This window comes from Zootoca vivipara, chromosome 8, assembly GCF_963506605.1.
Source record: "Zootoca vivipara chromosome 8, rZooViv1.1, whole genome shotgun sequence".
NCBI classification, from domain to species: domain Eukaryota; kingdom Metazoa; phylum Chordata; class Lepidosauria; order Squamata; family Lacertidae; genus Zootoca; species Zootoca vivipara.
In genome coordinates this window covers 2,156,703-2,178,805 of record NC_083283.1, presented here as the reverse complement: position 1 = coordinate 2,178,805, position 22,103 = coordinate 2,156,703, and the positions used below count along the sequence as shown (strand labels likewise).

At 48.2% G+C, this 22,103-nt stretch overlaps 1 protein-coding gene across 1 annotated transcript; it reads right to left on the bottom strand.

The window, feature by feature from the left end:
* Positions 1–3,218: 3,218 nt before the first annotated feature.
* On the bottom strand, positions 3,219–17,304 carry STX17 (syntaxin 17). The gene is made up of 8 exons (XM_035126007.2): positions 17,176–17,304; positions 15,581–15,731; positions 13,407–13,472; positions 11,497–11,725; positions 7,824–7,942; positions 7,686–7,736; positions 5,997–6,083; positions 3,219–4,867 (listed from the first exon to the last, which is right to left on the bottom strand). The coding sequence occupies exons 2-8, from the start codon at positions 15,704–15,706 to the stop codon at positions 4,628–4,630; spliced, it is 918 nt and encodes a 305-aa protein (XP_034981898.2). The 5' UTR covers positions 15,707–15,731; positions 17,176–17,304; the 3' UTR covers positions 3,219–4,627.
* Positions 17,305–22,103: the final 4,799 nt, after the last annotated feature.

Sequence of the window (22,103 nt, the reverse complement as noted above, 5' to 3'; positions counted from 1 at the left end):
CTGTCTAGGTTTGTCATTGCTTTTCTCCCAAGAAGCAGGCGTCTTTTAATTTCGTGACTGCTGTCACCATCTGCAGTGATCAAGGAGCCCAAGAAAGTGAAATCTCTCACTGCCTCCATTTCTTCCCCTTCTATTTGCCAGGAGGTGATGGGACCAGTGGCCATGATCTTGGTTTTTTTGATGTTGAGCTTCAGACCATATTTTGCGCTCTCCTCTTTCACCCTCATTAAAAGGTTCTTTAATTCCTCCTCGCTTTCTGCCATCAAGGTTGTGTCATCTGCATATCTGAGGTTGTTGATATTTCTTCCGGCAATCTTAATTCCGGCTTGGGATTCATCTAGTCCAGCCTTTCGCATGATGAATTCTGCATATAAGTTAAATAAGCAGGGAGACAATATACAACCTTGTCGTACTCCTTTCCCAATTTTGAACCAATCAGTTGTTCCATATCCAGTTCTAACTGTAGCTTCTTGTCCCACATAGAGATTTCTCAGGAGACAGATGAGGTGATCAGGCACTCCCATTTCTTTAAGAACTTGCCATAGTTTGCTGTGGTCGACACAGTCAAAGGCTTTTGCATAGTCAATGAAGCAGAAGTAGACGTTTTTCTGGAACTCTCTAGCTTTCTCCATAATCCAGCGCATGTTTGCTATTTGATCTCTGGTTCCTCTGCCCTTTCGAAATCCAGCTTGCACTTCTGGGAGTTCTCGGTCCACATACTGCCTAAGCCTGCCTTGTAGAATTTTAAGCATAACCTTGCTAGCGTGTGAAATGAGCGCAATTGTGCGGTAGTTGCAGCATTCTTTGGCACTGCCCTTCTTTGGAATTGGGATGTAGACTGATCTTCTCCAATCCTCTGGCCATTGCTGAGTTTTCCAAACTTGCTGGCATATTGGGTGTAGCACCTTAACAGCATCATCTTTTAAAATTTTAAATAGTTCAGCTGGAATATCATCACTTCCACTGGCCTTGTTATTAGCAGTGCTTTCTAAGGCCCATTTGACTTCACTCTCCAAGATGTCTGGCTCAAGGTCAGCAACCACACTACCTGGGGTGTACGAGACCTCCATATCTTTCTGGTATAATTCCTCTGTGTATTCTTGCCACCTCTTCTTGATGTCTTCTGCTTCTGTTAGGTCCTTACCACTTTTGTCCTTGATTATGGTAATCTTTGTACGAAATGTTCCTTTCATATCTCCAATTTTCTTGAACAGATCTCTGGTTTTCCCCATTCTATTGTTTTCCTCTATTTCTTTGCATTGCTCATTTAAGAAGACCCTCTTGTCTCTCCTTGCTGTTTTTTGGAAATCTGCATTCAGTTTCCTGTATCTTTCCCTATCTCCCTTGCATTTTGCTTGCCTCCTCTCCTCCGCTATTTGTAAGGCCTCGTTGGACAGCCATTTTGCTTTCTTGCATTTCCTTTTCCTTGGGATGGTTTTCATTGCTGCCTCCTGTATAATGTTACGAGCCTCCATCCATAGTTCTTCAGGCACTCTGTCCACCAAATCTAAATCCTTAAACCTGTTCCTCACTTCCACTGTGTATTCATAAGGGATTTGATTCAGATTGTATCTTACTGGCCCAGTGGTTTTTCCTACTTTCTTCAGTTTAAGCTGGAATTTTGCTATAAGAAGCTGATGATCTGAGTTACAGTCAGCTCCAGGTCTTGTTTTTGCTGACTGTATGGAGCTTCTCCATCTTTGGCTGCAGAGAATATAATCAATCTGATTTCGATGCTGCCCATTTGGTGATATCCATGTGTAGAGTCGTCTCTTGTGTTGTTGGAAGAGAGTGTTTGTGATGACCAGCTTGTTCTCTTGACAGAACTCTATTAGCCTTTGCCCTGCTTCATTTTGAACTCCAAGGCCAAACTTGCCAGTTGTTCCTTTTATCTCTTGATTCCCTACTTTAGCATTCCAGTCCCCTGTAATGAGAAGAACATCCTTCTTTGGTGTCATTTCTAGAAGGTGTTGTAGGTCTTCATAGAATTGGTCAATTTCACTTTCTTCAGCACCGGTAGTTGGTGCATAAACTTGGATTACTGTGATGTTAAAAGGTCTGCCTTGGATTCGTATCGAGATCATTCTGTCATTTTTGAGATTGCATCCCATTACAGCTTTTGCCACTCTTTTGTTGACTATGAGGGCCACTCCATTTCTGCTACAGGATTCTTGCCCACAGTAGTAGATATGATAGTCATCCGAACTGAATTCGCCCATTCCCTTCCATTTTAGTTCACTGATGCCCAGGATGTCGATATTTATTCATCTCATTTTTGACCACATCCAGCTTACCTCCATTCATGGTTCTTACATTCCAGGTTCCTATGCAATATTTTTCTTTACAGCATCGGACTTTCCTTTCGCTTCCAGGCATATCCGCAACTGAGCGTCCTTTCGGCTTTGGCCCAGCCGCTTCATCAGCTCTGAATCTACTTGTACTTGTCCTCCGCTCTTCCTCAGTAGCATGTTGGACGCCTTCCGACCTGAGGGGCTCATCTTCCAGCGTCATAACTTTTATATGCCTGTTGTCTTTGTCCATGGAGTTTTCTTGGCAGGGATACTGGAGTGGCTTGCCAGTTATATTTATATTTAAAAGGCCTCAAAGTGGTTTACAAATTATAGAAAACCATGACATTATTGGGAAGAATTAACAACAATAATTAAAGACTCCAGAAATTAAAACAGCGAAAATAACAGATTAAAACTCGAATCAACTCTCTGAACAGATGTTCACCTAAACATCTGGACAGCCTCACCTACCCTGTTTCTCCGAAAATAAGACGTAGCCATAAAATAAGCCATAGCAGGATTTTTAAGCATTCAAGGAATATAAGCCATACCCTGAAAATAAGCCATAGTGATAGGCAGTTTAACCATGTAGGTTAAACTGTATCATACTTAATAAAAAAAATAAGACATCCCCTGAAAATAAGCCATAGTGTGTTTTTTGAGGAAAAATAAATATAAGACCGTGTCTTATTTTCGGAGGAACACAGTAAAAAAAAGTTCTTGGCAGGCATCGAAAAGAATACAGCAAAGGCGCCTGCCTGCCTGGCATCAATAGGCAGGGAGTTCCAAAGATTTGATAAATGCAGAATGTGTATTACGTGGGACCTGAAACAGTGGCAGCTCCACGGATCAAGCAGTCGAGTGGTGATTTCTTTTGTTTTCGTAAAAAGACATGTCTCTGAACACACAAGTTAACTACAAGTTTTAAAATGGTTTTTATTTCCCATGTCATTAAGAACTCCCGCTTTAATTAAAACAATTTGCTGCTCCGCTTAACAAATGGCGTATAATAGGCGTTCCCCACAACCTCACCGCCACCATCTTTGGGTTTAGGTGGGCCAGTCCAAAATATTGAGCAGTGGTTTTCATGTGGAGGGTGCCGCTTGCGACCCACACAACAGAGTGACCCACTGGCACCAGAATCCTAATCTCCTGTATACTGTTCTGTACAGGCCAGACCACAATGTTGAAGTCCCAAGTCCAATGTCAAAGGAACGAAGAAGCCACAGGTCTTGGCCTTCAGGTAAGACACAAACCTTGATGAGAGAGAATTTCAAGGGGACCCATCCTGCCACCCAAGGGGCACAAACATCACCTTCAGAGGCTGCATTAAGACTTCTTTGTGCCGGAGAAAAACGGAACTCCTTTTAAGCACGTATCAAACTTTACTTATAAACGTTGGAGCACTTAAAAAGGGAAACCCTCAGCTTCGGTTTCGGAAAACTCAACATCCAGCAAAACATCAATTGTCAGCAGAGCAATGGCACAGTATGGCGTCCTCTTTGGCTCATATTTGATTCCCTCCCATCAGAATTCGGCTGATGTGGCAATGGGGAAAGGGGATTGTGGGAGATCAGCGTCCTGTCCAATATATCCAGAAATTTGGCCACCACAGAGTCCTTCAACACTTGGTGGTCGATAGCACGATACTTCTGAAGAGAACCTGAAACACTGTGAAAATTTGTTTGCAAAGCACAGTTCCGATTTTCCTAAAAGCAACACTTTAAAAAGAGAGAGAGAGAGAGCGCAGGACTCCTGCCTTAAAGCCCCGAAAGGTTAAGTTTTAGGAAAGTCTGAACCTTAAAAAAATATATATCTCAAGAATGCAGCACTTGGGCAAAGGAGAGGGTCAGTTACTTCCCCTGAGCCAAACAGGCTGGTGTATGAAGCAAGTCCAGGCTTTGAACTTCAAACTTAGGCCAAGGATTCCACCGCAAAGAACCCCGAAGGAGACATTTATGTGTACACTCGCAGAGAAGACCATGTCAGAGGACCAGGCACCAAACCATTTACGACTTAAAATCTCCCTCTTCTGTTTCTCCAGGAAAAGGTGTCTTGTGAACTCTCGGACAAGAAAGGTGTTCCTTTGGCACACGCCTTCTGACCTGCCTCTGGCTTCCCCCCTTGGGCTCTGTTTTCAAAATGGAAGGACGAGACTTCCCTGCCCCGAATGGAGAGAGGTAGGTGCTCAGGGTTACCATTTCCAAACGCTGCCGGGGCTGCTCTCCTCTTCCAAGTCCGTCGGGCACAAGGGGAATCCAAAGCGGAGGCAGGGGGCTCACCAGCCTCGGTGAGGCAGAGGGGCAGAGGAGCCCCCCCCCCCTTCAGCTACATTCTCAGTCGCTTTGCCTGGGGAGGTCTGGGCAGCTGCAGGAGGAGGGAGCCGAGAGGTCTTCGATCATCCTTTGCTTCTTCCTCTGGATGAGTTTCCCACCCGTGAAGCCCAAAACTCCGCCGCCAAGCGCGGCAGCAAGGCCGGCCACTTTGAAACCGGCCAGGAGCCCGATAGGACCCCCCACGACTCCGCCAAGGAGAGCGCCAGCGACAGGCAGGGCGGCCAGCTTGAATTTGGCAGCCTGAGGAGGAAGGAAGACAGAGAGGAGTAAGCTGGTGTTTCAAGAAAGTACCGTACTTTGCTGTGGATAAGACAAGCATTTTTTTCTTCGAAAATTTTGTCAAAAAAGGGGGGTCGTTTTATGCAGCGGTAGCGCATCGGGGGGGGGGGCGACGTGGGATTGGTTGCTCCTGCTACCTGGAGATCGTCAGCGGCTATTTGGCGTGTTATTGGTGGATGAGGCAATGGCTGGAGTCGATTTGCTGTCGCTGCAACAAATGGGAGGGGAATCGGCGGCTTCTGCCGGCGGGGTGACAGGCGAAAGGTGGCTTTTGGGACGCTCGCGAGTGGCAGCATAGGTCTGGCGGGCGAGTGATTTTCAGCAATAGTGCAAGTGATTGGTGGCTGCGGAAATGGGCGCTGCTGTGTCGTGCTCGACTGGAAGCGTTGGCATTCTTTCCCCCACCCCCACCCCCCAAAAAGCTCCATACCTCTGGGGAATCCACGCCAAAAAAGCTCCACAACTATAGGAAATCTCCCCCCCCCATTTTCCTAATTTGGAGACCCCCAAAATAGGGGGCGTCTTATACACTGAAAAGTATGGTATTTGCATCCCTTTCCCCCCACGTTCACCTGATATTCCTCCACCCCACCTTGTACCACCTGGGCGCAAATAACCCTCACAAAAATTAGCAGGTTCACGCTTATTGCACATATGGACCTGCCGCTTTTTCTGCAGTGAAGGAGGACGAGGCCAGACTTCTCCAGCATTTCATCGTTGCTGGCACCTGTCTGTCTCAAGAGACAATGGAGTGCGCCTCTGGGGGTGAAGTCAAGACCGCTGTGTTAGCAGCACTGAAGTGACCTCCCTGGGGTGCAAGCCTGGGCAGCGTGCCTGGAGCTCGTGGGCTGCCCAGATGGCAAGAACCACCCTCTTGGCTTCACTGGTGTGGTTCAAAGGAATGCAGAGCAAGATGTTTGGCACCAGCTGGGCTGCAGGAGTTTCTGGAAGGAGGCATTGCGGGGGTTGGACTAGATGACCCTCGGTGTCCCTTCCAACTCTAAGATTCTATTATTCTTTGATTCAACGGAGTATTGTTGGAAAGCAGAGTGCCACTGGTTTGCCAGGAGATGGATGGAGAGAGCCCTACCCTGGACAGATTCCTGGTTCCCTCTTCGACATTCATGGCAGCCGTGCTGACGTTATCCTCAATCCTGTCGATCTTCTCCTGCTGAGCCTAGACACAAAAGGGTTTTCAGGTGAAACGGCAGAACAAAAACGCACCCCGCTTCAAAGTACCAAGTGCAGAGTCTTCTAAAGTGCTGGATTCCAAAAACTAAAAAATAGTATTTTCTGGCTGAAGCGCATTTCCATCCCTTTCCATTCAAAGCTACCGTACCTCAAAGCTGAACCACAATAATGGACTTTCCACGAGGCTGCCGTTGAAGACGATGCAGAAATGTCAACCGATGTGAAATGTGGCTGCCTAGGTCAGTGTTTCTCAACCTTTTTTGGGCCACAGCATACTTGTTCCGTGAAAAAAATCACGAGGCACACCACCATTAAAAAAGTTTAAAAAGTTAACTCTGTGCCGCCCTATATTATAATTATGACTGTAAGAAACACTTGCCAAATATTGCTTTCCGGCGGGTCAGTGTTGTTTATTGGCGGCCGTCAGGCACGTGACAATGCAAATCGCCCTTCTCGTCGCCGCACGTCGCAGCACACCAGCCAACGTCTCGCGGCACACTAGTGTGCTGCGGAACAGCGGTTGAGAAACGCTGGCCTAGGTAGTTCCCTTCTTCCTCCTAATTGTTTAAAGTTCCAGGAGCCAGCAAACTTTTTCAGCAGGGAGCCAGTCCACTGTCCCTCAGACCTTGTGGGGGGGCAGACTATATATTTTTGGGGGGATGAACACATTCCTATGCCCCACAACTAACCCAGAGATGCATTTTAAACAAAAGGACACATTTGACTCATGTAAAAAAACGCTCATTCCCGGACTGTCCGCGGGCCAGATTGAGAAGGCGATTGGGCTGGATCCGGCCTCCTGGCCTTAGTTTGCCTACCCATGGTTTAAACCAATTCATGAACCAAGAACTTCTACACTGACCATTAGTAATGAAACATACGTTGTAGATCTTTTCCCACATTTATTATGCTCGTTTCGTGATATACAAATGACATGAGAAAACTTGGTACAGTCATTCCTCATGTTACATTTGCTTCATGTTATGTTTTTTTTAGGTTGCGTCCTGCGGCGACCCAGAAGTACCGGAAAGGGTTACTTCTGGGTTTCGCTGCTCGCGCATGCGCAGTAGCGCTAAATCACGCTTCGCACATGTGCACAAGCGCCAAATCGCACCGCACACCTGGGCAGATACAGCGCTTCAGGTGGCGGATCCCGTTCGCAACCAGAGGTACCACTGTATACTTGTTTGCATAACATTATCCCTGTTTATAAAACCCAATAAAAAATTTTAAAAAAATAAAGGAGGGGTGGGGAACCTCCATCCCATGGGCCAAATTCGCCCCACCAAGCCCTACCACCCTTTGGCATGCAAGGTCGTGTGGTGTCAAGGGAGGGACAAGTTGGCATTTCTACCGAAAACGGGACTGAACGCCCTAGGCATCAGCCGAGGCGTGGGGAGGTCAATCCTGCTAAGTTCAGGTGCCTCATACACCTGGTCCCTGCAGAAAGCCCAGCCAAACTCCCTGCATATTCCTCTTCTCACTCCAGAGACGTAAAAATTGTGCTGCTAACTTCTTCTCCCTCCCCCCCCCCCACTTTCTTCTGAATGCAGAAGGAACGTTAAGACCCTAATCTTGCCGTACTTACGTTAACTAGCAGAGAGAAGTCAGTCACCAGGTTGCTGAGCTCAATCAAGTCCTACAACGAGATCCCAAAAAATGTGCTGTTATTCTTCTGCTCCTCTAGATTTGTCCAAGGGATCCTAAGAGGAGAAACCCAGCCTACCTCTTCAAGCATGTCCCACGATTCTGCCGCGTTTTGATCCTGGGGGATTTCGGGGAGAGGGGAGAACGTCTGGATGTAACTCTGAGAGATTCCTTCGTTGCTGGCATCGTAAAAGGTTTCTGAGTGAAAACATAAAAGTCTCATAATGTGTCCAACAGGGTTAGCCTAGCAAGAGACCAAAGGGCTCCCAGCCCTCCGCCCCAATTCAATTTAACTGCCGTCAGATAAATGGGGGTGGACTCTCCTTCCTTGGAAGTTCTTAAGCAGAGGATGGGTGGCCATCTGTCAGGGATTCCTGCACTGCAGGGGGTTTGACTAGATGACCTGCAGGACCCTTCTAACTCTACAATTCTATAAGCGTTATTTACGCAGGGCTGGCAAACCCCTGCCACAGGGAGCTCACAATCTAAAAACGGGCACTGGGGAGACAATGGTGGGAGAGACGGTCAGAAGAAGAGTATATAAAAATAAGTACAGTCAAACCTCAGTTCCCGAACGGCTTCGTTATCATACGTTTTGCTTCCTGAATGCCGAAAACCCGGAAGTAAATGCTTACGTTTTCAAACATTTTTTGGAACCCGATCGTGCAACGCGGCTTCTGCTCGAGTGCAGGAAGCTCCTGCAACCAATCGGAAGCTGTGCCTCGGTTTCCGAAAGTTTCGGAAGCCAAACAGGCTTCCGGAATGGATTTCGTTCGAGAACTGAGGTATAGTCATACCTCGGGTTGCGAACATGATCCATGCGGGAGGCACGTTCGCAACCCGCAGCATTCGTAGCCTGAAGCGCTGCGTCTGCCCAGCGCCTGACACAATTTGGCGCTTCTGCGCATGCACATGACGTCGTTTTGAGTCTCTGCGCATGCGCGAGCGCTGAAACCTGGAAGTAACCCGTTCCGGTACTTCCAGGCTCGGCGTGGCCCGCAAACTGAAAACGCGCAACCCTCAGTGTTCGTAACCTGAGGTATTACTGTACCATTGTATAGGCACATATTTAGGGTCAAATGCCTCGTGATCTTCAGATGAAGGGTGGTCTGATGATGGTGATGATGTGTATTTAAAGGCTACCCAGAAAAGGTGGGCCCTGGGGGGAGGGGGGATTTTAAGGAAGTAAGAGCAATGGCAGTATATGCAGGTGTGTTGGGGGGCAACGAGGGACGGGTCACAGCTCAGTGGCAGAGCATCTGCTTGGCAGTCAGAAGCTCCCAGGATCGCCCCTCTGCGTCTTCACCAGCCTGGAGAGCTGCTGCCGGCCGGTGTAGACAGTACTGAGATAGACAGACCAACTGACTGGCTCAGTAGAAGGCAGTTCCTCTGTTCCGCCCAATGCATTTTGCTGCTTAACTAGCAGATTGAAACACTTCCACTGGTTTTCTTATTGGAGTGGTTGCAATCTGGCCACTTTTCTTGCTCTTTGATTTCAGTGGCAGAAACTAGGAACAGGTAGGCAGCCGTGTTGGTCTGCCGCAGTCGATTAAAAAAAAAAAATTCTTTACAGTGGCGCCTTAGAGACCAACTAAGTTTGTCATTGGTATGAGCTTTCGTGTGCATGCACACTTCTTCAGATACACTGAATTAGTAGTCTGCTTTTTCCCAGAGCAGACCCACTGAACCTAAATTAGTCATGGCCATTAATTTTAATGCATTTACTCTGAGTAAGGTAGTTTTATACAACCTTAACTTCTCCCATCATTCAACATATATGTAAAAAAAAATCTGTTCAAATCACCCCCAACTCTGGCTCATGAGGACAGAGGAGCCACACATTTCAGTGTAAGGAAAAACGGCTTTGGACAAGGCTTGGCCCCCCTCCTTACCAGTGCAAAAAAGCACCATGCATTCAGCTGCTAAAGATGCTCTCTTTGACTCTCTTCCCATAAATGGAAAGCAGGTTTGCAGAGCTGCTCTGAGGCTCTCAGGAGTCATTGCCAGAGAAATGGACAGGGTTAAGCAGATTGCCACCATGCAGATCAATGCCCCAGGTTCGCCCCTCTGCGTCTTCAGGTAGGATGAAAACGTTCCATCTGAAACCCTGGAGAGCTGCTGCCGGCCGGTGTAGACAGTACTGAGATAGACAGACCAACTGACTGGCTTAGTACTGTGGTGCCTTGCTAGACGAAATTAATTCATTCCAGGACTCAATTCGTCCTACGAAAATTTCGTCTAGCGAGGCACCGTTTCCCATAGGAATGCATTAAAAGTCAATTGATGCGTTCCTACAGGCTTCGGGGGACTGGCGGCGGCGCTTGCTCTCTTGGCTCGGGGAAGGCAGGCAGGCGCTTCCCCGAGCCAAGAGAGCAAGCGGCACTGCTGCCAACGACAGAGCCGGATCGGATGAAGCTTCAGAAGCTTCGTCGGATCCGGCTCTGTCGGGCGGGGTGGGGGAAAGGCGAAGGAACGATCCTGCGCCTTTCCCCCACCACCGCCAAGCCAGTGCCAGAGCCGAAGTGCGGCGCTGTGGCCAGGGGCTTTTCGCTGTCTGCTTCCCCCTTGGCTCGGGGAAGGCAAACGGCGAAAAGCCCCCGCAGCGCCGCACTTCGGCTCCGGGGGACGCTGTGTCGGTCGGGTTGAGCGGGAAGCGGACTCCGGCTGTGTGCAAGGCAGCGGAGGGGAGAAGCTCTCTTCTCCTGGCCGCCGCCTCGCCTGCCTTCTCCGGTATGGGGTGCACCCCATGCTGGCTGTTCGCGGCGAGAAGCGACAGCGGGGGAAGAGCTTCTTCCCCCCCCCCCCCGCCTCCCGCCTGCCTTCTCTGGCATGAGACGGCGCTTCGGAGACCTTCTCCAAAGCGCCGTCTCATGCCGCTGGTGCGCGGCGAGGCGCTGCTTGCCCCCAACTGTCTTCCCCGAGCCAAGGGGAGGACGGGCAGAGGCAGCTGCCGCACCGCCGCGTTTCAGCTCCATCCCCCCTGGCAAAGGAAGATCAGCTGTCAGCTTCCCGCGCTGACAGCTGATCTTCCTTTGCCGCTTTCTATGGCCACGCTTCGTAAGACGAAGCGGCGATCATAGAAAATTTGGTCGTCTTACGAATGCCTCGCGCAACGCAAAACTCTTTCGTCTAGCGAGTTTTTCGTTGTGCGAAGCATTCGTAAAGCGAGACACCACTGTATAAGGCAGCTTCCTCATTCTGCCCAATGCATTTTGCTGCTTAGCTAGCAGATTGAAACACTTCCACTGGTTTTCATATTGGAGTGGTTGCAAGATGGCCGCTTTTTTTGCTCTTTGATTTCAGTGGCAGAAACTAGGAACAGGTAGGCAGCCGTGTTGGTCTGCCGCAGTCAAATCAAAATAAAAACATTCCTTCCAGTAGCACCTTAGAGACCAACTAAGTTTGTCATTGGTATGAGCTTTCGTGTGCATGCACACTTCTTCAGATACACTGAAACAGAAGTCACCAGACCCTTATGTATAGTGAGAGGGTGGGGAGGGATATTACTCAGAAGGGTGGTGGGAATGGGTGATGGGCTGATAGGAAACTAGGAACACGTTCAAGGCCTTCATTCAGTATGCGCAACTTTGGCTTAAACATTCCCGTAGCTTTCAACATTTGCATGTCACAGATGGGTTATTTAACAGTTAAATGATGCCTCAACTCTGGTTTCTCTCCTGTCCAGAAAGATCATAGAGATTTCTTGCGATAAAAACATACTTGTTTGAAAAAGGAACACAATGCGCTCATACCCCCTCCGACGGTGATTGATCTGGTTAAAGGGGACTGGAGCAACGCCTCTTTCTCCTTAAATTGCCTCTTCAGTTCTTCTGCAGACTCCAAGTGGAGCTGCAGAAATTCCCTGATGGCCACCGACGCCTGCTCTTTCACCGGGCTGATCATCCTCTCCAAAGCATGGCGGTCTTCCTTCCGGACCCGTTGGCAGAGCTTCTCCATCTCTCGGATATTTGCTCGCAGCTGCTGCAATGACAATTCAAAAAGGGGACTTTGGTTACACACACACACACCCATTGAATAGAGCTCTCTTCTTCATACCCAACAGAATAGTTCAGGTGTCGGGTGCAAATCCCGGGGAGAGCAGCTCCATTCCAGCCCAGACAGCCTCAGTTCTTGGACCTGATATAAGCCTCTGAATCTCTCCTGGGCCCTTGCTGGGATTATTATTATTATTATTATTATTATTATTATTAATTTATACCCCGCCCATCTGGCTGGGTTTCCCCCGCCACTCTGGGCGGCTTCCAACAAATAGCAAAATACATTAAAATATCACAGATTAAAAACATCCCTAAACAGGGCTGCCTCTAGGTGTTTTCTAAATGTCAGGTAGTCGTTCATCTCCCTGACCTCCGATGGGAGGGCGTTCCACAGGGCGGGCGCCACTACCGAAAAGGCCCTCTGCCCGGATAACTGCTGTAGTGCTTAAGTACTGGTCACAGGCAATGCCCAGACAGATTTGGGAAACAGTAAACAGTAAAGGCTGCATAAAGAATGCCTTTTATTTGCTGTGAGGCTAGATCTTAGGCTAATATCCCAGGTATGGACAACTATACTGTCACTTCTCCCTTTCTGTATTTTTAGTGCATTCTTTGGTTTAGAAAAAAAACAGGATATAAATATTATTATTTATTTCATTTATGAATCACTTCCCCTAAGGCAGGCACCCCCAAACTTCGACCCTCCAGATGTTTTGGACTACAATTCCCATCATCCCTGACCACTCGTCCTGTTAGCTAGGGATCATGGGAGTTGTAGGCCAAAACATCTGGAGGGCCGCAGTTTGGGGAAGCCTGCCCAAGGCATCGCCAAAGCAATTACAACAAAAACATGTATAAAACAGCTACACCTATTAAAAAGAATCAAAGCAATTGCACATACAAGTTAAGAACAGTAATGTACAGCTTAAAAACAACAACAGCACAGAGAGAAATCAATTCAAATCCAACCGAGAGATCAACTGGGATAAAGACCTCCATGGAATCTGCTTGGCCACTGTGAGAAAAGGATGCTGAATTAGATGGTCCACTGGCCTGATCCCGCAGGATCTTCTGATGTATTTATGCTTGCAATTATAGTCCAAAATGGCTTGCTTATTTCACATCTCATCGTGTTTTCAGTTGCTGACGTTGAAGTCATTTGCAGCAGTTGTATCATAACTGATTGAACAGTGTACCTCTGTTGTGTGTTGTTATAGGATTGTTACAGGCAAGGGAAGAGGCCCCTGCCCCAAGGACCATCCAGTCCAACCCCCTGCCAAGCAGGAAACACCATCAAAGCATTCTTGACATATGCCTGTCAAGCCTCTGCTTAAAGACCTCCAAAGAAGGAGACTCCACCACACTCCTTGGCAGCAAATTCCACTGCCGAACAGCTCTTACTGTCAGGAAGTTCTTCCTAATGTTTAGGTGGAATCTTCCTTCTTGTAGTTTGAATCCATTGACCAGACAATGTAAGATTCAACACAGGTTTGATAGTGGAAGGAGGAGGAAAGCTTGGCTAGCTTTTAGGTTAGCTACAGTGCCCTACGAGGAGAAAAGGGAGATCTTTGCATTTTTGCTTCTGCTGAGTATTTTCTGGGGGGGAAACCAGCAGCGTTCACAACAAACGCTGGAATGCACTTTTCTAACTACCATTTACTTACTTGAACCGTACGGCCGGCATTGATGTGCTCTTCATGTAACCTGTCCCACAGTCTGCATCTCTGATACTAAAGGCAAGGAGAGAGAGAGGAAAAAAAATCTGTGTTTTTATAGGTTTACAGAGAAAGGAAGGACAAAGAGACGTACCGCCATTTCCTATTCCCAGGACTGTGCTGTCTTAAGGCAGAGAAGATGGTGGGGTTTGGGGCACAGGCTATTCCAGTGCCTACTGGCACGGAAGGGCAAGATAAGCTATGTGCACACATCATTCCAAGGGACACACCCACTCTCTCAATTGCAGCAAACTTTGCTCTCTGATTCTAGCTTAAGCCTCCATCAACAGAGAGAGCCAAATGTTACCCAACAACGCTGAGAAATGTCACAAAAGCCATTATGCAAGACATTTACAACTCCTTTGTTCCAGGGACTCTACAATTGTGATGAAGTTTGAACCTGGTGCTTTGAGTCCCCATCCACAATCTGATGAGCATTTGCAGGGAAAGATTCCACCCCACCCCACCCCCTGCTATGTAGGCACTCCTTACCTCTCTGCAGGAGATGGAGAATGAGGAGAGAGGTACTGGCAAGAGCTGGGAGGTAGAAACACATAAAACGTGGGTAGGCAAACTAAGGCCCGGGAGCCGGAGCCGGCCCAATCGCCTTCCAAATCCGGCCCGCGGACGGTCCGAGAATCAGCGTGTTTTTACATGAGTAGAATGTGTGCTTTTATTTAAAATGCATCTCTGGATTATTTGTGGGGCCTGCCTGGTGTTTTTACATGAGTAGAATGTGTCCTTTTATTTAAAATGCATCTCTGGGTTATTTGTGGGGCAGAGGAATACATTCATCCCCCCCCCAAAAAAAATATAGTATGGTCCCCCACAAGGTCTGAGGGACAGTGGACCGGCCCCCTGCTGAAAAAGTTTGCTGACCCCCGCCATAAAGTATTAGGGGTCAAAGAAACCTTGCCATTTGCCTTTTTACAGTTTTCAGGTCTACAGACACTTAGCCCAGAGCCTCCTTTTTCCCTTTCTTGCAAGAAGAAAGCATTGAGGGTGAAATACCCAATATTTTGTCTACAGTATTTTCATAATCGACAAATTACTCACTTCCTTATTGTGCCAGGGCAAATGGAAGCCCCCACTGGCTTGCAAACCCTCTTTATAAACCTGGTGTTTATAAATGATATTTTCTACTTAGAATTGGGGACCCAGGTGGCGCTGTGGTTAAACCACTGAGCCTAGGGCTTGCTGATCAGAAGGTCGGCGGTTCGAATCCCTGTGACGGGGTGAGCTCCCGTTGCTTGGTCCCAGCTCCTGCCAACCTAGCAGTTTGAAAGCACGTCAAAATGCAAGTAGATAAATAGGAACCGCTACAGCGGGAAGGTAAACGGCGTTTCCGTGTGCTGCTCTGGTTCGCCAGAAGTGGCTTTGTCATGCTGGCCACATGACCTGGAAGCTGTACGCCGGCTGCCTCGGCCAATAATGCGAGATGAGCGTGCAACCCCAGAGTCGGTCACGACTGGACCTAATGGTCAGGGGTCCCTTTCCCTTTACTTAGAATCACACTTGCAACCCAGCTAAGTGTGGTCATAACTACCTGTAGAGTTCATGGAAAGCAATCTTTATTTATTGGGGGGTAATTTTGACCCCAGTTGCATCTGCAAATCATTGCAACCAACTTGTCCCCTCATCTCAGCAGATGCACAGACTGAAAGGCAACTCTCAATCCAGAGCTTTAGCCTCTGTCTTTAGACTCAATCCAGCCCCTTTTCTCTGTTTATAGCAGTTCTCTTAGATGGGCACCCAGAGCATACATTTAAGATCAAACAAAATATTGGCCAATGGGGGCAGGCCTCTATCCCTCCCAACATCCCTGAAGAAATACCAGCCATTCAGCTGTTCTGCAGCAAATTGGAGCACCCCCAGGCTGCCTAGACTGCCTCATTTTAAATAATAGTAAGGCCCCAATTTAAAGAAAAGGAATGGACTTTTAACAACCATTGAAGGTAGAGGGTTTTTTTTATGGTGGGGGTGCGGAAATTGTCATGCAACAGACACAAAGTCTGAGCCAAATACATTTAGTTCCAGTCAAAGCATTTCAGCTTTGCTTAAGTTGTGCTAATGTCAGTAGAATTATACAATATCAACTTAATATTCAGGGGAAAAAAGTAAACCTTCTCAATATTTATCTGATGCTTTCTTAACCTCTCCAGATCTGTTGGGACGGCAACTTTAATGAACTTCTGAATCGCTGGCTCAAGGCGACGCAGGTTAACCTTTTCTTCATCTTCAGACATCATCAAGCTTCAACAGCTCTTTATAAACCTAAAGACAATTTTTAAAAAAATATTAGCATAGTAGGAGATACTGGCCCTTGCAATGTTCTCTTCTGCTGGTGTTTGATCTTCAGCACTGAAAAGACCAAACTTCCTGTAAAAATACAGAAGCTGGTCAAGTGGAGATCTCTGTGAGAAGACAGCCTGTGAAAATGCACTAAAAGGGTCCTGGGTTACCATTAAAGCACTTTTATTTACTCTATATGAAAGCCACTGTCTCTAACACATTTTTCTGTGCCACTCACATCAACAACCCGCAAGCCAGAAAAGTGAGAGAGCTTGCTGCAGGTCTGTCCTCAGCTGCAGAGGGAGGGAATCCACGTCAGTCTCCACTGACAGCTCCCATGGCAGGCAGAAATTATACAGGGACAGAAATTCTGAAGATCCATCTTCTAAGAAACACAGTCATGGGAAGAAATCCATACCTGCCAGTCATGCAGCTGTTAAAGTAGGGATGCCAGCTCACCCTAACAGCACCAGCCTGGCCTGCTCTTGTGTTTTATTCAGCAGGATGATAAATAAGGGTTGGCAGGCGAAGCTTTTCCATGGGGTGGAAAGAAATCGGCTACTGGCACTGGCACATCAGCTAGTGGCAGGCTGAAAAGGTGGCAGCCCTGGGCTAAAGGCGCAGGACATTTGCCAGGGGCAACCTTAATCCATAGCTGCCAAGTTCTCCCTTTTTTTAAGGGAAATTCCATTATGCTGAATAGGCTTCCTCGTGAGAAAAGGGAAAACTTGGCAGCTATGCCTTAATCCGTAATAAAAGAAACACTGACGGACCACCCCCACCCCTCCATGTGCACTTCATCCTCAGTTCTATGGAGATGGTAATCCTTCAGGGTTTTAGGGTTGTTATTACTGGATAAACAAGCAAAATATTAGAATGAATCTTCCAGCCCCCTGGCCCCCACCCCCAGCAAGGCTCTGAGGAGTCAGTGGTGGCGGAGGTTCAGATGCCAGACTAGGATAGGACCTGGGTTCAAATCTCCACTTAGCCTTCCTGAAGCTCACTGGGTTCCACCCTGGGCCAGTCTCCGCCTTGCCTCCCTCGTAGTGGCAGAGCATCCCCCTTGGCACCTGGGACCTTTGGCTGCAGCACCCGGGCGGCCTGAATCCCTGAGTCCCCCCCCCCCGCTGCTGCCAGCCCGTGTGGGCAGCCCTGAGCTGGAGGGCCTGACTTGGAGGCAGGCAGATTCCTGGGTTCCTGGGAGAGATACAGGCGCCGCAATGAACTGGACCTCCTCCTCCTCGCCCGCCTGCCTGCCTGCCTACCTGCGAGTTTCCCTGGGGCGCATCCCGACGTGCAGGGCGACCCGCAGGCGCAGAATGCGAGTGCAGGGTCAGGATCCTGCCTCTCCCGGCCAGGGAAGTCCTCCCTCGCCCCCTCCCCCGGGCGGCCCTCTTCCCCCTCCCCCGGGGGCGCCTCCACTCACCGGGCGCAGCTTTGGCCAAATCTCCGGAACCCCAACCCGGAAGAGAGTCCGGGAACAACAGGAAGCGGGCGGGGCCGCGCACCATCGAGCGCCCAGGGGCAGAGCGGCCGCCCGCTTCCCGGAGGCGGGGCTTCCTGGCTGCGCTTGAAGCCACTTCCGCCCTCCCAAGGCGCCTCCCCTCCCAAGGGAGGTCGATGGAGATGGGGAGCAGGGAAGGCCGGAGTTCCTGCCCGACTCATACTTAATTTATTATTAATTTAGCCAGGATTCTTGCAAAGTTCCCGTCCAGCAGCATCCCGCCCAACCCCGACAGCAATTTCAGGGGTTCCTGCCTGGCCCATGCTGATCTGGTACTCCTCCATTGCAGGGGGTTGGACTGGATGACCCTTGGGGATCCCTTCCCACGCTACAGTTCTGTAGTAGTAGTAGTAGTAGTAGTAGTAGTATCCCGCCCTTCGTCCATAGGTCTCAGGGTAGTTCGCACCATAAAAATACAAGATAAAGGGACAAAATACATTTTTATTTATACATGTTGTTGTTGTTTAGTCGTGTCCGACTTTTCGTGACCCCACGTGACATACATACATACATACATACCCTGTCCATCTGGCTGGGTTTTCCCAGCCACTCTGGGCGGCTTCCAACAAGAGATTAAAAATACATTAAAAAACATCAGTCATTAAAACCTTCCCTAAACAGGGCTGCCTTCAAATGTCTTCTAAATGTCAGATAGTCGTTTATTTCTTTGACATCTGATGGAAGGGCATTCCACAGGATGGGTGCCACTACCAAGAAGGCCCTCAGCGCTGGATCTCAGTGTCCAGGCTGAACGATGGAGACGGAGGTGCTCCTTCAGGTATAAATAATAAAAACGAGCCAAAACAAATCAGTAACCCCACCCCCTCCCACAAGAACATTTAAAGAACTGTACGTATTATATTATACTGCCTCCGTAGGTCTCCGTAAGTGTCACGTTGTTTGTTTCAGTTTGGAAAAAGCACTTTTTGAGTCATGATGCAGAGCCCACTGCCCCAGCTATGGGTGGGGGCTCTGGGGCAGAAAGGGAGCAGCTTACAACCACCCCTGCCCCACTGGGAAGGCCATAAGCAGGACTGGGTGCAACACCCCTCTCCCCTCCTGTGGTTTTCAGCAACTGGTGTTCAGATGAAGACCGCCTCCACTACTGCAGGTGGTTGTTGTTTAGTCGTCTATTCGTGTCCGACTCTTCGTGACCCCATGGACCAGAGCACGCCAGGCACTCCTGTCTTGCACTGCCTCCCGCAGTTTGGTCAAACTCATGTTCGTAGCTTCGAGAACACTGTCCAACCATCTTGTCCTCTGACGTCCCCTTCTCCTAGTGCCCTCAATCTTTCCCAACATCAGGGTCTTTTCCAAGGATTCTTCTCTTCTCATGAGGTGGCCAAAGTATTGGAGCCTCAGCTTCACGATCTGTCCTTCCAGTGAGCACTCAGGCCTGATTTCCTTAAGAATGGATAGGTTTGATCTTCTTGCAGTCCATGGGACTCTCAAGAGTCTCCTCCAGCACCAAAATTCAAAAGCATCAATTCTTCGGCGATCAGCCTTCTTTATGGTCCAGCTCTCACTTCCATACATCACTACTGGGAAAACCATAGTTTTAACCAGGCATCCCCAAACTGCAGCCCTCCAGATGTTTTGGCCTACAACTCCCATGATCCCTAGCTAACAGGACCAGTGGTTGGGGAAGATGGGAATTGTAGTCCAAAACATTTGGAGTGCCGAAGTTTGGGGGTGCCTGGTTTTAACTATATGGACCTGTGTATCTGAAGAAGTGTGCATGCACACAAAAGCTTATCCCAAGAACAAACTCAGTCAGTTGTCTAATCTTTTAAACTGTCCAAGTTGGTGGCATTTTCTTTTCTCTGTCTTGAATCTTCCAACATCCAGAGTCATAGAACTGTAGGCTTGAAAGGACCGTGAGAGTTATCCATTCCAGGCCCCTGCAAGGCAGAAATCTTTTTTCCCAGCATGGGGCTCGAACCTGCCACCCTGAGTTTAAGAGTCTCTGCCAACTCATCTAAAAAAATTCCAGCAATGAGGTCTTTAGTCACTGCGAGACCCTTCATTGACCGGTCAGAGCATATGACACAGATATTCATACCCTGCGTTTGAGCGTAATTCTTCTTCCTTCTGCCACGTCTTGCCGATCTAAGAATGAGCTCCGGACTTAAGACCCTGGAAAACCTCAATTTGTGAGTAATTATATTTAAGTGCGCGTGAATTGTGCAACGCTCTATATGTTTGGTCTTTGATATTAAATCTTTCAAACTTCTTAATTATATCTCCAGGGAAGTCGTTCTACTTAATGTCCATGCTTAAAGAGTTGAGCCAATCTGTTAAGACAGCAATCACATCAAACTCCTCCACGCAAGCGAAGGTTATCCCTGCAGGCCAGACCGCCCTGCTCTACTACACAGAGCTCTAACTCTCTCGTCACCATTTTTAAATGATTAAACTTGTCCTCTTGCTCTCGGCCCAGATCCCCGCATTTGCTGTCTTCGCGGTTTCTTTAAACTGCGACACCGCAGACTGTTTTCGCTTTCAAAGGCTATGACTGTTGTCCAGCCAGCCAAAACAGCTTTTATCGGGTTAGTTATGGGGTGGTTAGGGGAAGGGTAGAAGGGGGCATGTCGTGCTCCTTCTGGGGTAGTTGTCCAACTTTGGTCCCCGCGCAGCACTCAGCTCTCACCTGTTTGTCCTAGAAGTTGTCAGCATGCAACAGCAGCCACAACCCGGGAAACGGCTTTGACTGGCCAGCAAAACCAGACGAGGGAAGCCAATTGGTCTCGAACCCTCAGGGCGTTACGGATTTCCCCTGCATGCAAAGACAGGCTCCGGCAGATTGAGTTGACAAGATCAACAGTGGGTTCAACGGTCATGAAGGTAGTGTTATAAGAATTCTAAGGTCCCAAATATAAAATAAACGTTTATAAAAGGCAAACACATACCTAAGTATACAAACCACATGCCTGAAATAGTACAGGAGAGCAATCCTGAAGCCATTTTGACTCTCCCAAATTGACCTCAATATATTTCTCAAGAACATCTTATAGGTCGCTTATGAAAACCTACGAGATGGCGGTGAAAGCCACAAAGAAGTCTTACTTCTCAGCTTCCATCGCATCTGCTAGCTCTCGCCCGGCACAACTTTTTCGAACAATCAGGTCTCTAACAACCCTTGAGGATCAGTCAAATTTAAGCACAAATTCGACCCATAGCTGTGAGGCATTTGCGAGCTTTTTTGCGGAGAAAGTCTTGACACTTCGCCGTGACCTTTCTGCCAATTTTGATACAATAGCGGAACTAGAGGCCCCTCGACTGTCTTCGAGTTTAGTATTGGACCATTTCGACCACATACTCCCCGCTGATGTAGACAGATTCCTCCAGGCTGGGAGGCCCACCACTTGCTCCCTAGACCCCTGCCCGTCCTGGCTGATTAGAGCGTGTCCAGACGAGGTACGGGGCCCCCTGGTTGAGATTATCAACTTGTCTCTCAGTTCAGGGACTTTCCCAGAGGAGTTGAAGGAAGCAGTGGTGCGTCCGCTCTTAAAGAAAGCATCGTCAGATCCGCTAGATCAGGGGTCCCCAAACTAAGGCCCGGGGGCCGGATGCGGCCCAATCACCACCTAAATCCGGCCCGCAGACAGTCCGGGAATCAGCATGTTTTTACATGAGTAGAATGTGTTCTTTAATTTAATATGCATCTCTGGGTTATTTGTGGGGCCTGCCTGGTGTTTTTACATGAGTAGAATGTGTCCTTTTTATTTAAAATGCTTCTCTGGGTTATTTGTGGGACATAGGAATTCATTCATTTTTTTTCCAAAATATAGTCCGGCCCCCCACAAGGTCTGAGGGACAGTGGACCGGCCCCCTGCTGAAAAAGTTTGCTGACCCCTGCGCTAGATCTATCCAATTATCGCCCTGTTTCAAATCTTCCATACTTGGGTAAGATAATTGAAAGAGCGGTTGCCGAACAGCTCGGTAGGTTTCTGGATGAAACATTGGCTTTAGATCCATTCCAGTCCGGCTTTCGTCCCGGCCACGGGACCGAGACAGCACTGGTCGCCCTAACAGATGACCTCCGTAAACAGCTGGATCAAGGCGGGTCGGGGCTGCTGATTCTTCTAGATCTGTCAGCCGCCTTCGACATGGTTGGCTCCTGTTATTTTCTCCTACCGATAGGAAACCCACATAAGGACTCTATACAGGCTCTTGGATACCCCATAAGGGAAAAGGAGCAGTTTTTTCTTAAAACAGTGATTTCTGCACAAGCTGTAGGTCAGCTTGGAAAGGGAGCCCATGTTGGAATTTGCTGACACCAACAGATGAATGTATAGCCTTGTTCTTGCCCAGGCATAGGCAAACTCGCCCCCCCCCCATGATGTTTTGGGCCTACAACTCCCATGATCCCAAGCTAACAGGACCAGGGGACAGGGATGATGGGAATTGTAGTCCCAAAACATCTGGAGGGCCGAGTTTGCCTATGCCTGTTCTTGTTACTCTGATGTTACTTTTGCTCTGCTGGTTAGTTACCAGATGGTAACTCTGTTTGTTATGTGGCTTAATTTCTACGTATGCATAAAAGCTAAGGCAAGGGAATGTCTCTATAAGCCTGCATAGTTTATAAGCCTGCAGACTCAATTGATGTCTGTTTAATTTTTGGACGGATTAAATTGGTTGGAAATGGGTAATTCTAAGGAGCTAGTCGAGGCATCCGGGAAAACTGGAACCGGGGGGGGAAAATACAAGGAGATTTGATAATTTTGTGAACCATTTTTGAGGGAAAATTAGAGGCCAATGGGGAATTATAATAGATAAATAAGATTAAGATGTTTTGATTAGGGGAAAAATGGAATTGTTTTAGATTGGAAAATGAATGTAAAAAGTTG